Below are 16179 nucleotides of genomic sequence, written 5' to 3' on the forward strand. Positions count from 1 at the left end.
GGACAGAAATTAACCATGTTTTGTCACTCATATTTTTTAGTGACAAATACCTGGAGTATCTTACAGACTAGTGGAGCTTTGGTGCAAGGAGGATATGGTCACAGCAGTGTTTATGATCCAAATACAAGATCGATCTATATCCATGGAGGTTACAAAGCATTCAGTGCCAACAAGTACAGGCTGGCAGATGATTTGTACAAATATGAAGTTGATTCCCGTATGTGGTAAGTGGTTCTTCTTCTGTCTTTTTCCTGTTTACTACCCTATCAGTTTTGTTTGTAGTGAACAAGAGGATGGGTATTTAATAAGGGTACAGTGGTTTATGTCTACCTGAATTCAGGATAGATGCTGTGCTCTTGGATCTCTTGTTTTTATGTCCCTTTATGAATAGACAATCATATAATCAATATAATCAAGGCTGTGAACGAGCCAAGAAATCCATTTTAATATATTGTTTGATTCAAGCATGAAAGAAAAATATTTGATGTTTTTTTCTTGCTAACTGTACAGCCTGTGCATATGAGTGCAGTTACTGCAGTCAAGCGAGTGGTAATCCATTCTGCAGTTAAGACTGTAAAAGAATGTCTATTATAACCCCATTTTCTTCTGGCTCTGTAACTGCTTGAAATGTTCATTTCTTAAGCTGAAATCTTCTGTGATTTGTTTCTGCCCAAAGGTGAGTTTTTTTAAAAAGCTATGTTCGCATTTCACAACTTGGAGCAACAGAGGTGAAATACATTTTCCTTAATTGTGTGTTTTTCTTAACGCTGCTTCTAAAGGCTCCTAACAAAGAGGAGACTGTCTTTTGGGTTAACGCATGTAAATTTGAGTCACTATATCTCTTATTGAGTGTTAAAATAGTTTGTGTTTCTGCAACATCTGTTTGTGAGTCTGTACTGATGAGTAAGGTAATGAGTGACTAATTTCCAACCCCCCTCCTTCCCGCTCAGTTGTACACACAGAAATAACCCCACTTCCTCTCCAGGTTAATTTGGTCTTCCACTTCAGCCATGGAGTGGACAAATCTGGCTGAGTAGGCAGAAACTTAACAAATGTGACAATGTTCTTCCAAACTCCTGCAGCACCAATTTTCTTTTGTCACATTTATTTCATCAGTCTGGCAAGCCCTGTTGAACAAGTAGAGTGTGTAGGACTGCCTATTCATCTCTATCTCTGCCCTTTTTTTGTGTCACTGACTCTTTGTTTTATTCTTCAGGGATTTAGGCCCTCTCTTCCTTGTTAAATCCCATGAGCTTCCCTTGGGCCCACTTCTTGAGCTCCTCCGGGTCCCTCTGAATCGAATCCTGTCCCTCAGGCGTGTCAAGCACACTCTCAACTCGGTGTCCTTAGTGGAAGGGATGTTAAAGCTCAACCTGTTCCAGCCCCTGCCATGGGCAGGGACCCTGTCCACTAGACCAGGTGCTTCAAGTCCCATCCAGCCTGGCCTTGGACTGTGCCAGGGATCCAGGGGCAGCCACAGCTGCTCTGGGTACCCTGTGCCAGGGCCTCCCCACCCTTCCAGGGAACAATTCCTTCCCAATCTCCCATCCATCCCTGCCCTCTTTCCCACTGGGAAGCCATTCCCTGGCTCCTGGCCCTCCAGGCCTTGGCCCCAGTCCCTCTGCAGCTCTCCTGGAGCCCCTTTAGGCCCTGCAAGGGGCTCGCAGCTCTCCCTGGCTCCTTCCCTTCTCCAGGGGAACATTCCCAGCTCTCCCAGGCTGCCTCCAGAGCAGAGGGGCTCCAGGCCTGGAGCAGCTCCGGGGCCTCCTCTGGGCTCTCTCCAGCAGCTCCACGTCCTTCTGCTCTTGGCCCCAGGGCTGGGGCAGCTCTGCAGGTGGGCTCTCACCTGAGGGGGCTCAGGGGTAGAATCCCCTCCTTCAACACAAATCCTCTCAGAAAAGTAGGAAAATCCTCCAAAAGATGACCCTTTGTGTTCAGTGTCATCAATCCTACTGATTGAAGTTGAGATCAGTGCTGAGTTTGATTAGTGCTTCCCATGATTTAGTCACCGATGAGCCAGCGTGTTGTGCAGGGCTCACAAGCTGCAGGGCTCCATTTTCAGGAGCTGTATAGATTTCCTTAAAATAGAATTTTTACTTCTAAGCAACAGATGCTGCCCAGTGTGAAAGAATTATTTGGGTTCCTGTAAAAGCAGAGTTACTATAAAATATTGGAGTCTTCCCAGGCTGACTTTGCTCAAAAGCCAAGTTAGTGTGAAAACTTGAGAATCCCTAGGGAAAGAATTGATGATTTGAAGATCTGTAGCTTTGGAAAGAGGCTCTCATGGATGTATTTCTCCTATAAATTGGCAAAGCAAATGGAAAGATGAGAATGAAATTACAGGAGGAATTGAATAGTGTGGAATGTAATTGTTAAGCACCTCATTAGGAAAAGTAGTTAGATACTATTACCCTCCTCCCTGCACCCTCAAAATGTTCTTCAGCTTGGATTTATGGAGTGTTTTGTCTTTGCCAGGTACTTACCAGTCTCATTAATACATATATTTTTATTTCTGAAGGACTATTCTGAAAGACAGCCGATTTTTCCGGTACTTGCACACAGCTGTGATAGTGAGTGGGACCATGCTGGTGTTTGGAGGAAACACTCACAATGACACCTCCATGAGCCATGGAGCCAAGTGCTTTTCTTCAGATTTTATGGCATATGATATCGGTAAGTTCTAGCAGAAATAATAACAAACCCTCAAATACTTGGCTATTCCAACAGAGCTGTCTTCAGTTTGCCTTCAGAATGACTGGTTTACATGCTGGGTATTTCATCCCAAATGGTGCTGGGCACAGGGATGTGCAATCAGGAGAGGCTCATTAGCTTGCTACAGAATTCCAAGCAAATGAGGTGAGTGATTTCCAGTTCCAGACAACAGCAGTTCCTTCGTCAACAGTTTATACACAACCTTGGGCATTAAAAATGAGGTTTTAAACTGTGTATTGTTACAGAATCATAAAATCATAGAATCATTAAGGTTGGAAAAAACCTTTAAGATCACCAAGTCCAACTGGCAACCCAGCACTGCTATAATTTTCACCACTAAACCATGTCCTCAAGTGCCACATCCACACCTTTTTTGAACACTTCCAGAGATGGTGACTCCATCACTGCCCTAGGCAGCTTGTTCCGGTGATTTGCAACCCTTTGCATCAAAAAACATTTCCTAATATCTAATCTGCATCTTCCCTGGCACAACTTGAGGCTGTTTCCTGTCCTGCTGTCTCAGCCGTAAATCTCTCCTGATGTTTTGAGTGTGTTTTAATCTATGATGGATCAAAAATTCAGGTTCTTAGGACAGTTACAAACACTAGACCCTGCTGAAACTCACCTTGTACAGTGCACACTCTTGTTTTATCTTCTTTATTCAATAATAAAGCCAAATTTTAGGTTGGATTTGCTGAGTTTCAATAGCCAGGAGAGGGCAGCATTTATTTGTGGATTTGGATTCCAGTGACTATGAGTTTAAGAAGAACAAGGAAAGAAGAGATGAAATTACCTAAAAGAAGTTACATACACACACAAATAATTCACACTGGGGAAAAACCCCATTCTGTACTCTGACATTTGCCTTTCGCTCTCAGAATGCCCCAAATGTGGGTTCCCTGAAATAATCATGTAAATCTGAAATGTCCAAGTGACTGTCCACTGAGATCCCACTCCTGGTTTGTGAGAGGAAAGTGCAAGTGAATACTTGGATCATCAGGGTTTGGTATCCTTGTGCCATTTTGCTCTCTGTTACAGCAGTCATTCCATTCTGCCTCCTGTGATTTCTAGTCACATCCCTTTGGAATTTTTGTGTGCTCATAACTGGCTTTATTTTGATTTATTTTTTAATTGAAGAATTAAAATGGGATATTCGACCAGATGGGATGGGGCTTGGAGCAGCCTGGTCTAGTGGAAGGTGTTCCTGGCCATGGCACAGAGCTGAAATGAGATTGTCTTTAAGGTGCCATCCAGCCCAGAGTATTTTTGTCATTCTGTGGCAGTCATGAACAGTTTGATTTTTTAAACTTTGGTAGCAATGGTGATAGATTTTTCTTTCTGCATTCTGCTATCTGCCCTGACCTACTGAACTCTCTGTTAGGTGTAAAACACAAATTGCATTAATTTGACAAAATATCCCAATAATGATGTTCATTTTGATTCACTTTAGGTAACAGGCAGGTTCACGTTACATGACATGAGTGGTGTAGTCAACATCCCCCATTCTTACCAGAAGCTCACTGACATGGGGAGCTTACATTGATTTTACTTCACATGATGGGTGAGAGGTGTTCTTGAGTCCCCTCACTCCTTAGAGAAGAGACTCTCAGCCTGAAAAGAGCAGCTTTTTTTTCAGAAATAAGACCACTACTTCTGTTCTCTTCACTGCAGGAACAGAATCGTGCCCATTGTGCATGATTTTCTTTATCCCATGTGACTAGGAATAAATTAGGGTGGAGGCTCATCATTTGTGTCACAGCAGAAATACCTTTTCAGTGGTTCTTCATGCATGATCTCTGCAGTAATCAATTACCCTGGTCGTGCTCATGTTGGTCTCCATGGGAATAAGCCCATATAGCCCCCCCTGTTATCTATCCCTTGATGTTCCCAAGGCACAAGTTACCCAGGAGAAAACCAAGCAAGGTCAGTTGATACTGGAGGCCTTCAGTGGAGAGGCTTAATAATTGTCTTTATTTCCTACTTTTATAGTATGCTGTCTGGCTGGTTTGCTCATTTTTTACATCTCGTTGATTAGTGATCATGACTGATTAATGATCATAGTGATGGTTGGAAGACTGGAGAGAAGTGGAATTAAACCCAGTCTGAAACAAATGCTTCAAACCCAGGTCTTCTCCTTAACCTTTGCCATTAAAACTTATTTTGGTAGTAACTAATTTTATTTACATCATCAAATTTTTCTGGTTTTCCCTCCTCAAATTTCCAAGTAGTCAGAGCACATGCACTGAGTATTGTGAGGACAAAAAAATCTTTTATCTGTGTGGGGCAATGCCAACAGCTTGCACTGAGATGGTGAGCAATAAAAGTTCTTGAATGCTTCTTATCATTTATTCTCTGCTTGACCAGGTTGGGGCATATTCAGTCCAAATTGTCCAGGTACTGCCTAGTTTGGGAAGGTTTCAGGATAACAATCCAGCTGTGTGCATGTGCTATTCTTGTTGATTCTCAGGACAAGCCTTTCGATTGTTGACATTTGGGTTGGTGAGCACTTGGGCAGAGCTGTTTCGCAGTATTTTCCCTGTTTTCTGCACACTGAAATGGCCATTTAGCTCTTCCTATCCCCAAAATTGGTCTGTCTGGCCTTTGTCAAAAAGTTTCCTGCTCTGCAGCAGCTTTGGGTGGAAAAATGCCTGATGTAATCTTCTACCTCCTGCTTAATGTAAAGGTGCTACTTTTATGATGATCTTTTCTTCCCACAGAAGAGAAACTAAAACTCTTGTATTTACACCATCAAAATTCTGATTTTATGACATAGGGTGAAGCTGGATGTTTTCCATTTTTTTCCATTTTCGTAGCTGATATGTTATGTTTGAACAGTACATTTAATAAATCCTGGCATTGTAAGCTTTAGGTTAAGTTAGGAAGGAGAAGATTCTTCATAGTCTGAGAATTACTCAGTTTTTCCAATACTTGATCTCTGGTTAAAGATGGGAAAGAAGCTTAGAAAGCAAAGTATTCCAGGCCTTCTATTAATCTAGAAAAACATGTTTCTTGGCCTCACATAACACACAACCTGATGGGTGAAAAATTGCAAATTGCTGTCCAATTTTTCTGAAGTCTCCTATTAAAAACTGGAACTGTCATGCTTGGCTCAGGAGTGATGCTGGGCTAGGTTAAATTCTTTGAAAATGGAGCAAATGACATATAAAAATAAATTTCAAAATAACAGTTTATCAAAGTACTAAATCTGTGTGTTCTCTCTTTTCTTTATCGGCACTCTTGAACAAAATTGCTCCTCATCTGTTGTTTTATCCAACAATTTTCCAATTAAATTGAGTAAAAAATTAAAACTTTGTTTATCTTTGTCCTTTCAGTTTATCCATGGGCTAGTTTGGTTTGTGGGCTTATTTTTTCCAGAGGGTCAGTCCATGCAACAATGGTTTTATCTTGTATTAAAGAATCTTAGGAGTATTTGAGGGCTCTGTAGATCTTTACAGAAGATTGACTTTTCTGTCTTAATTGCATAAATTGCATCCAAGTGCCTCTGGGATATTGGCCCCCAAGGTGATCCCTTCCCTTTATGAAATTTAAGTGTTATGAATTGGACTGACTTTTCCTACTTTTGTTCCTTTGCTCATCGGGTTAGATGTTTCTTTGTTTGTTTTTTCTCCCATGCTGCCCAAAGGAAAAAATTACCTGAGAAGCCAAGTAAAAAATGAAGCAGAACTTATAAATGTTATGCTAATAGAAAAAGATGGAATAATCTAACATTGTACTAAAAGAGAAAAAACAGCCCCAAATCCTTAAGCTGTGATGAGTGAAAAATATTTTTAAAAGCATGGATATCTGCCCTCTAGGAACATAATGGCAATGGAAAAAGTAGAAAAAAAAAGATAAGCCTCTGTTCTCAGTGATACTGGTTTGGGGCAAAACTGCAAATAATTCATGTATAAACAGATCAAACCAGAACTTGTTACATGGTGAAAATTCTACTAGTAAAGGAGGAAAAGCAACTACTTCTTGTCCTGTTCCCTGCGAGCAGAGCCCGACCCCCCCGGCTGCCCCCTCCTGTCAGGGACTTGTGCAGAGCCACAAGGTCCCCCCTGAGCCTCCTTTGCTCCAGCCTGAGCCCCTTTCCAGCTCCCTCAGGAGCTCTCCAGCCCCTTCCCAGCTCCGTTCCCTTCCCTGGATGCGCTCCAGCCCCTCAATCTCTTTACTGAAAGATCACAGGTAGTTTGGGATCTTCCAGGAAGAAGCATGCTGTGTAAGTTGTCTCATTCGTTATCCAGAGAAACATTTCTGAAATGAGTTTTTTTCACTCGTAGCTTGTGATCGGTGGTCTGTCCTTCCTCGCCCGGGTCTCCACCATGATGTGAACAGGTTTGGGCACTCTGCTGTGCTGTACAACAGGTAAGGGCAGAGATGTTCCATATCTCTGTACATGGGCACATGGAGATCAGGACCTCTGGACGAGGGGGCTCCTCCTTGTCCAGGGAGCTTTTGGCTGCCCCATCCCTGGAAGTGTCCAAAGCCAGGTTGGATGGGGTTTGGAGCAACCTGGTCTAGTGGGAGGTGTCCCTGCCAATGGCACGGGGTGGAATGAGATGGGATTTAAGGTTCCTTCCCACCCAAACCGTTCTGTCATTCTGTGAATCTCGGAAAGTTTTCAGATCTTCACTCTTGCATGTCTTCAGTATTCACCTGTTCCCATCAGCCCTTCCTCACTGGGCTAAACTGTCTCAGCTCACTTAGTTTTTCCAATAGTTTGATTTTTTTTCATTATTTTTATATATATTTCTATTTTTTATTTATGTCACAATTGTGCATTTCAATGTATTTCACATTAATTTCTTAGCTGCACTGACATTGATTTTCAAATCTGAATTTCCCTCATACTTTTTAAATTTGTCCATGTTTCACTTGACACACCTTATCCTATGGGGCTGCTCTTCCCTAGGCACGTGATGTCCAGTATTTGGGTGAAATCTTAGGTGAGATTTTGGCTGTTAAGCCTTACACACTGTATCCCTGCTTCTAGATGAACAGCTGTTACAGAATCAGCTGTTACTGAATCAGTGGAACCAAGTTTGAGAAATTCCTATCATAGGAGTCCTAAAATAGAATGAAAATCATATTAAAAATACTTATTAATCAATCAAAACTTCTCTTTTCAGTTGTCTTGAGCCTTCTTCACGGTATTTTTAAGGGTGCATTGGCAAACACAGATGCACAGAGAATTTCTGGGTGACATTTTTGTGTAACTACTAAAATTTGACGTTTTACCTGGTGCAGTTGTGATACTGTGGTTTAAAATCCCACACCTCTCCCCCTACAAAATATTATTTGTTTTGGGGGTTGTTTGGGTTTTTTTAGTTGACACAATGATTCTGTGCAGTTGTTACCAGCCATGCAAAGTGTGGTTTTCTGACAGAAGAGTAGAGACAGTGACAGCACCAAATTGTTTTGTCGTGGTTTCTGAACTCTGGTTTAATGCTATGATACCATCTCCCCAATTTTTAGCCTTCCTTCATATCTTGCCACTGCAGATTATAGGAGGATCCCGTATTTTTGCAGCATTTTATGTATAATCATGTTGATCAGGTGCTCCCAAAGTTTTGGCTGAAGGGGAACATTGGTTGATGACCTTGAATAGCTCTGACTCTGTGTTGAGTCTCTCTGGCTTCTCTGAAACAGTGAAATTTGACTGACCTTTTCTTTAGTGCTTCCCTTAACCAAGAGCTATTTATTTGGATTTATATATGCTAGCATGTAATAAAACACTTCCCTCAGACCTTAAATCCCATTTACCTGGAGCAGTGCTCTGTCCATGAAAACAGCTGCGAGATTTTCTCTCTTTACTTCCATGTTGTCCAGCACCATGTATGTATTTGGAGGCTTCAACAGCCTCCTCCTGAGTGACATCCTGAAGTTCACACCTGAGAGATGTGAGGCTTTTGACAACGCGACGTCCTGCCTGCAGGCAGGTCCTGGCGTCAGATGTGTGTGGGCTCCCAGCCCTCCTCGCTGCATCCCCTGGGAAAATGCAACAGTGGAGCAGCAGCAAAAGGTCTTTGAAGACTGTCCTCCCAAGCCAGGTATGTGTCACGTTCTTTCTATTGCTTTTTCTGAAGGGTGTGCAGGGTCTTTTTCCAAATTCTGTCACGTGTTAATTGTATGCCATTACAATGTCAGGTTTTAGATGGGGGGCTGTGGTTGTGCTTCCACATATCCTGGGAGCCCTTCCTCTGACCAAATGTCATGGAGATGTGGAGAAGTTTCTATCTCCTGCTCCTGAAGCTGCTTGTTCATGAGATCTTCTTCCTACCCTGCTTCTTGGACTTACTTTTCTATCCCAAACAAGCATCACCAGCCAGGAACCAGGCCTGGACCATCATTCTGTAAATGTTTGCTCCAAGAATTGACCTTGTGAGAGCCAAGAATTTGCTGGTGAACACCACGGGGTGAGGAAGGGCATCCGGATCTGGTGGAGTTTTCCTGTACTCTTCAAAAGAGACAGCAGGAATACTGCTTTAGGAAAAGTTACGGTATCTTTTTGGTAGGGGGTTGGAGCCCGATGATCTTTAAGGTCCTTTCCAACCCAAGCCATTCTGGGGTTCTATGATTCTATTTACAGGGGCAGGCAAAATGAATGAATGTTTTAAGGTCTGATTCCTGTATTTCTCCATAGAATAATTTTAAACAGCTTTATCCTGATACATTCATTGCTCTGAATTGATTACACAACCCTTGATTCTGTAACAGATGTGCAGCCTTTAATTATTTAATAGAAACTGATGTAAGGGGACATTGCCTTGCTGGGCTCTCAATGCACCATAAATTTTCACAAAACACAGGCAATAAATAATTGGAAAGATGAAAGAAAAGTTCAGGCTTCGCAGGGAAATGCTCCACTTGAAGGCCTGGTTTGCAGGAAGATGGGCCTGTGGTGGGAGATGGCCACTGTCCTGATGGAATATCCTCTGGCATCATTTCCCCGGGCATTAGCGTGTCTTAGTTCATGTGCTTCCATGTCTTGGTGCATTATTTTCTGGTGGTGTGTTTTAGGGCTCCTTGGGCACTAAAAATGATTGCTGCTGTAAATAAAAGTAATTTTCTATCAGTTCAAACACATGAAAGTACCTGATTTTAGCTGCTAACAGAAAATCTACAGGCACTGCTATTTGGTTGTATCTTTTGCTGTAAATAATCAAGTTCTTAGAGCTCTGTCAGGAAATGCCTGTTTTTGGTCATGCAGGTTTTTTTCTTTAATAGTTGTAGACAATGAAAAATGTGATCAGATTACAGACTGCTACAGCTGCACAGCCAACACAAACAGCTGTCAGTGGTGTTCTGACCAGTGTATCCCAGCACACAACAACTGCACAGAGGAACAGGTAATGGCTCTTAACACTTCCTTAGTTTGAATTTACCCCTTGGAACAGCAAATGTTCACAAATGTTTTCATCTGTCAGTGTTATGATCCCTGTTTTGTTATTCCCAGTGCATGTCTAGCTCAGAAGTGCTACATGCTTGGATTCTTTCAATTTGATCCAAGGGTTTTGCATGGTATTTTCCAATGAACTTAGGAGGATGGCTGTGGGCAGGAGAAGAGGTGGAGGTTTCACCATGGTATGATGATTCATTAATCACATTTTGGGTTTGGTATCAATAGGGTTTTCCCTAGGAAAAACAAAATAACCCTCTTGTAAAAGCTTTAGTACAGAAAACGTCAGGTGGTGTTTTGGGGGAATATCTTTGATAACCAGCCCAGTTCCATGGCTTTTGGATATCTAAATTTCTCTGTAGAGCTGAACTGTTGTGATTATGGCTGTTATAAACCCACATGGGGTGGATATCGGAAAAAGCCTCACCTGTGCTATTTCTTTTAGGTTCCTGTTACTCTCTATGACAATTGTCCCAAGGATAATCCTGCCTATTACTGTAACAAAAAGACGAGTTGTAAAAGCTGTGCCATGGATCAAAACTGTCAGTGGGAACCTAGGAATCAGGAGTGCATCGCTTTGCCAGGTAGGTACTGGTGGCATAACCCAAATTCACCCAGTCCAAAAGTTGTTGCAGGGTGTTTTTTTAATTTTTGTTGGTTTTACCTCCAAATCTGTAATTTTTAGTGTTAAGATGGAGCAAATAATGTTGTTTAATCATTCCAGCTTTGGTATGAAACTTAATTTGTAGTAAATACAGCAAGTCTGCTGGAATATTTTTCAGTCCCAGTTGTCTGAAGAGGACTATGATCACTCATATAATTATTAGGCTGTATTTCATCTCTCCCTTTTCATTTGATAAAAGCTGTTGATAATAGGCTTCTGCAAGATATTAGGTTTAGTAATGCATGCTATTTAATTTAGGAACTAAAATTGTGCAAAAGCATAATGGCACATAGTGGACAAATGAGGCAAGTAACACCTGAAGTGTTTAAGGAAAATTCTCCTATTAGAGTGTTTCCAGTAGAGCTCACAAGAGTTGGTTATTAATTCCCTTGCAGTAATTATTTTTTTTTTATCCCAATGACTGGGAGAGAAATACACGATCTCCAGTGATTAACATTTGTAGGTAATAAAGTGTAGAGAAAGAGGAGAAAAGAAAGCCCAGGATATTTTAATGGACATGGAAAGCCTTCCCCAAGAAACCGGTAGGTCTGGACATGTCCAGGTCTGGTGTTTGCTAGTTTGCAACAGCTAAAAATTGAGGAGACTTTGAAGAAGAGCAATGAGAGTGAGAAAAACATCTTTTAGTGAGATAGACAAAGAGCTTGGTCTGTTTTATTTGATGTAGAAAGGGTGATGACTTGATCATATGTGTAAAAAGCTCGTATGAAAAATTGACACTTGAGAGCTTTTCCGTCTGCTAAGTCTGAATTCACACTGGAAATGCCCATCAGGGTTTTTCTGTAAGGGAAATAATTAATCCAAAGTGTAAGGAGTTCTCCAGTAGTGGGGTTGTGCTCAAGATGAAGCAGGGAATGAAGCAGGGATTAATCCTGGAAGTTTGTGCTGTGGAGAGGATTAGCCCAACGACCCTCTCCTGCCAAAAGGTCCCCTGACAACTGTGAGTGAATAAGTGGCTTTAAGACATCAACAAAATACAAGTTTGGTTTCTTTTCCTCTTTCTCCTTCAACAGTTTTACTATTCAGTGTTGTAATAAGTGCTTTGATTACATACTGCAGGTAACTAAATGTCGATGTTGGACTTCAGCTCCCTTAAATGGATTTTCTTCTCCTCCAGTATTATTATGCATCAACATTTCTGAGCACACCTCTATGTCATACTGGTTTGGGATGGGGCTGTAGGTGTTCTTAGTGGAAGGGAATAGAATCATTAAGTCTGCAAAATACCTCCAAGATCATCATCATCAAGTTCAACCTTTGTCCCAACCTCACCATGCCCACTAAGCCACAGCACTAGGGGCCGTGTCTGCTTGTTTTCTGAACACTGCCAGGGGTGGGGACTCCACCACTCACCTGGGCAGCCCCTTCCAATGCCTGACAACCCTCTCCATGAAGAAATTTTCCTTATTACGCAACCTAAACCTTCCCTGGCCCAACCTGAGGGCATTTGCCCCTCTTCCCTGAGAGAGGAGCCTGACTCCCCCTGGCTGCCCCTTCCTGTCAGGGACTTGTGCAGAGCCACAAGGTCCCCCCTGAGCCTCCTTTGCTCCAGCCTGAGCCCCTTTCCAGCTCCCTCAGGAATTCTTCAGCCCTTTCCCAGCTCTGTTCCCCTCCCCGGAGAGCTCCAGCCCCTCCAGGGCTCTCTTGGCCCAGAGCTGCCCCCAGCACTGGAGGTGCCCCAGCAGTGCCAGCACAGGGACGGGCACTGCCCTGGCCCTGCTGCCACTCCAGTGCTGGGACAGCCCAGGGGCCACTGGCCTCTTGCCCACCTGGGCTCATGTTTTTTCATGGTTCTTTCACTGCCTTGATTGTTGGGAAGGTCACCTGCATCTCTGGGTTTACTTTCTTTTCCCGCCTTGTCCCCCAGAAAATATCTGTGGAACAAACTGGCATTTGGTTGGCAACTCCTGCCTGAAGATCACCAATGCTAAGGAGAACTACGATCATGCCAAACTGTCCTGCAGGTCCAATGGTGCTTTATTGGCTTCTCTCACCACCCAGAAGAAGGTGGAATTTGTTCTGAAGGAGCTGCAGAAGATGCAGTCTTCGGTGAGTGCTTCTCTTGTATGTCCCTTGCGTAATAAAGCTGTGGCTGTGGAGGAGTCCTTGCCGGGGTATTGTGTGCTTTGTACACAATAGAAATGCCTCTTAACCAAAACCAACTGATTTTCTTTTGAAATTCAGTGTACTCTCTAGGTGCTTCTGAGCTAAAATTGTAGAGAATGTAAATGGGAAAGATAAATATAAACATACACAGTGCCTTGGAGATATCACTTTCTGTTCTGGAATCACACCCGTATTTCCTCAGTGGAATACAGGACTGCAGCAGGAGCCCTCTGGTGACTTGTATACAATATTTTATAAATAAAGGTCCCTTTGGGGCACTGGAGGTGCTTAACGTAAAGTATTGAGTTATTTACTCCACTTAGAAAAGCAGCTGTTTAAAATGTCACCTTCTCATTCCACAGAGCTGCTTGGCTTATTTGGCACTATTTGTGTGTGATTTAGTAGCAGGTGCTTTTCTGTTGGGCCCAGGGAGAAGTGAATTGGAATTTTTCCCTCTTCATGCATCAATGAAATAAATACATCTTTTTTCCAGTCCCTGGGAGAAGCAGGGAGATGTTCAGGGCAGGTTGTGTAGGTGGTGCTACAGCCCTGACAAAGAATGATGCTGTGCATCTTTTCTAAAATCCTGGATTAGGCTGGAAAGCTGCTGTGGCCTGATGGCACATCAGAATAACAACTCCTGGGTCCCAGAGGCCACTGTGAGAAGCATTTTCTCTAGAAAAAATGAGGCTAGAGGGAATAGGATTGCTTTTTTTCAGGGGAGAACATGCTTCAGTATTTAAGAGAAATATTCCCCTATTAAAACAAGAACATTCCTTGCCTTGATTCCCTTTGTAATTTTAAAGTGGAATTTCAACAATTACAGTGTTTTAGAGGGGAGTCGATTTAGCCAAGGAAAGGTTAGGTGCAATTTAAGCAAGATTGTTCATTAAGTCTTTTGTAAAATGAGGAAGCCAAGCCTGGGATAGCGTAAAAATATGTGATTCTGACAGCTCCAGGTGTTTCTGGATATTCCAGTAGTTGAGTGTAGAGTAATTTAAAATTCGTAAAGGCACATGGTAACCCTTCCCTCATAGTGTTTAAATCTTTACACTGTGAAAAAAAGAATTGTTAGTTTACCAGGTTTTTTTCCACCTACAGAGTACTTTGAAAATTGAGCTGAAAGAGACTAGGAGCCTGTTTTAGTGGATATTAGTATAGAATGCTTGTAAGGTGGGAAACTGCATCCTGAGCTGATCCCAGAGTGTGGGCAGCAGGGGAGGGGGGAAATCTGCCCCTCTGCCCTGCTCAGGTGAGAGCCCACCTGCAGAGCTGCCCCAGCCCTGGGGCCAAGAGCAGAAGGACGTGGAGCTGCTGGAGAGAGCCCAGAGGAGGCCCCGGAGCTGCTCCAGGCCTGGAGCCCCTCTGCTCTGGAGGCAGCTGGGAGAGCTGGGAATGTTCCCCTGGAGAAGGGAAGGAGCCAGGGAGAGCTGCAAGCCCCTTGCAGGGCCTAAAGGGGCTCCAGGAGAGCTGCAGAGGGACTGGGGCCAAGGCATGGAGGGACAGGAGCCAGGGAATGGCTTCCCAGTGGGAAAGAGGGCAGGGATGGATGGGAGATTGGGAAGGAATTGTTCCCTGGAAGGGTGGGCAGGCCCTGGCACAGGGTGCCCAGAGAAGCTGCATCTGCCCCATCCCTGAAAGTGTCCAAGGCCAGGCTGGATGGGGCTTGGAGCCCTGGTGGATGTGCTGGGGGAGGCTCTGCTTTGCAGTTACTCCTTGTTCAAGTAAACTGTATGTAGATGTTTAGTAATAACAAGAAAATATGTTGGTGTTAGCACAATATGCTTTGTAACCCTGTTGTTGTTGGAAGCTGCAGCTCTAGGGTATAAAAGTGCATAAAATCATTTTGAAGTAGGTGATGTTTACATATTTTAACAGTAAAACAAGATGCTATTGCAATAGAGCTCAAATGCTCCTCCCCAAAATGAAAGCGTGCCAAAAAATAAATTGCTGGTAGAAATAGTTGTCTTATGGGATCTTTATATTAAGACGTTTGTGGCCAGCAACACTAACTTAGATTTGACCTGCTCCTTTATTTCTAGCCCAAAACTTTGACTCCATGGGTTGGATTGAGGAAAATCAATGTGTCATATTGGTGCTGGGAAGACATGTCTCCCTTCACCAACACCCTCGTCCAGTGGCTTCCCAATGAACCGAGTGATGCTGGATTTTGTGGATATTTAGCTGAGCCTTCCCAACAGGGACTGAAGGCAGCAACGTGTATCAACGAGGTCAACGGCACTGTGTGTGAAAGGCCAGGTAACAACAGCTGTCTGGTTGATGAGTATTTCTTAGAGAGTAAAGAGAATACAATTTTTTGCGTTTCAACCCAGCTGAATCATGACTTTGCTGAAGAAAAGTAGTTCTGAACCCGTGTCTTGTGGATGTATTTCATGCAGGAACTAGAAATTTTAAAATTAGCTCAACATTTATGCTGTTAACTGTAAAATATTTGAAGTACATTATTTTAATTATTTTTTTTCAATTGCATACCTACATGTGACATTTAGGTTAATTATGGTATGGAGCAATCTCCTGTTTAAAAAAACCCAAACAAAGTAACTTTCCAATTGAATTCCTCTTTTTCCCTGCTCCTGCTATGTAGCCAGAGGAGGATTTTGTCAAAGTTTGAAATTAATTGGCCAAGACACTTTGGAGATACAAGAACTTTGAAAAAAGGAAGCTATTTGCTTTTGGGAAAAGTCTTCCGGCTTTCTTGAAACTGCGTATCTTTTCAGATGGCTTGGTCTGTTAACTCTCCACTGTAGCTGATTATTTCTGAATACCAATTAGTGCCTCTTTAAGTGTTAGGGAAGTTGGTTGATCAAATAAAAATTTTAAGTACATTACACCAGTTGAAATCATTCTTTGTGGAAGTGCAGGATGTGAATCCTGAATGTGGAACATGAACTCAAAATTCTGTATGTTTTCACTTGTAGCACTTGGGTTTAAGCTTTACCTTGTTTTTTATGGTGTGAGAACAATCACTTGAAGCAAAGCTTAAAGCATTGGCTCACACTACAAACTGCTGAGTTAGTTCTGCTTTGAGTGCTCATTTATGTCTGGAACTGATCAAATCACTTAAAACATGTCCCTGTGTGCTCATGTAAAACATGGGGATTCTTCCCTATGCTTTGCTGGGGAGGGTGACTGAGGAATACATCAACAGAGCTGGAGAGAAAAAGAGACCACTCTCATAACACTGTTCCCCGGAGAAGCTGTGGCTGCCCCATCCCTGGAAGTGTTCAAGGCCAGGTTGGATGGGGCTTGGAGCAGC

General features: G+C 42.8%; 1 protein-coding gene across 3 annotated transcripts in view; it reads left to right on the top strand.

Moving 5' to 3' along the window:
• Positions 1-16179, top strand: part of ATRN (attractin) — a 159502-nt gene that overhangs the window by 64491 nt on the left and 78832 nt on the right. For all 3 annotated transcript variants that reach the window (XM_048304944.1, XM_048304946.1, XM_048304945.1), the window contains 8 exons: positions 41-224; positions 2519-2673; positions 6996-7080; positions 8545-8765; positions 9943-10064; positions 10560-10698; positions 12664-12845; positions 14945-15161. In XM_048304944.1, coding sequence (XP_048160901.1) covers positions 41-224; positions 2519-2673; positions 6996-7080; positions 8545-8765; positions 9943-10064; positions 10560-10698; positions 12664-12845; positions 14945-15161 — 1305 coding nt within the window. The remainder of the gene's footprint in view (positions 1-40; positions 225-2518; positions 2674-6995; positions 7081-8544; positions 8766-9942; positions 10065-10559; positions 10699-12663; positions 12846-14944; positions 15162-16179) is intronic.

Source organism: Corvus hawaiiensis, chromosome 5, assembly GCF_020740725.1.
Source record: "Corvus hawaiiensis isolate bCorHaw1 chromosome 5, bCorHaw1.pri.cur, whole genome shotgun sequence".
NCBI classification, from domain to species: Eukaryota; Metazoa; Chordata; class Aves; order Passeriformes; family Corvidae; genus Corvus; species Corvus hawaiiensis.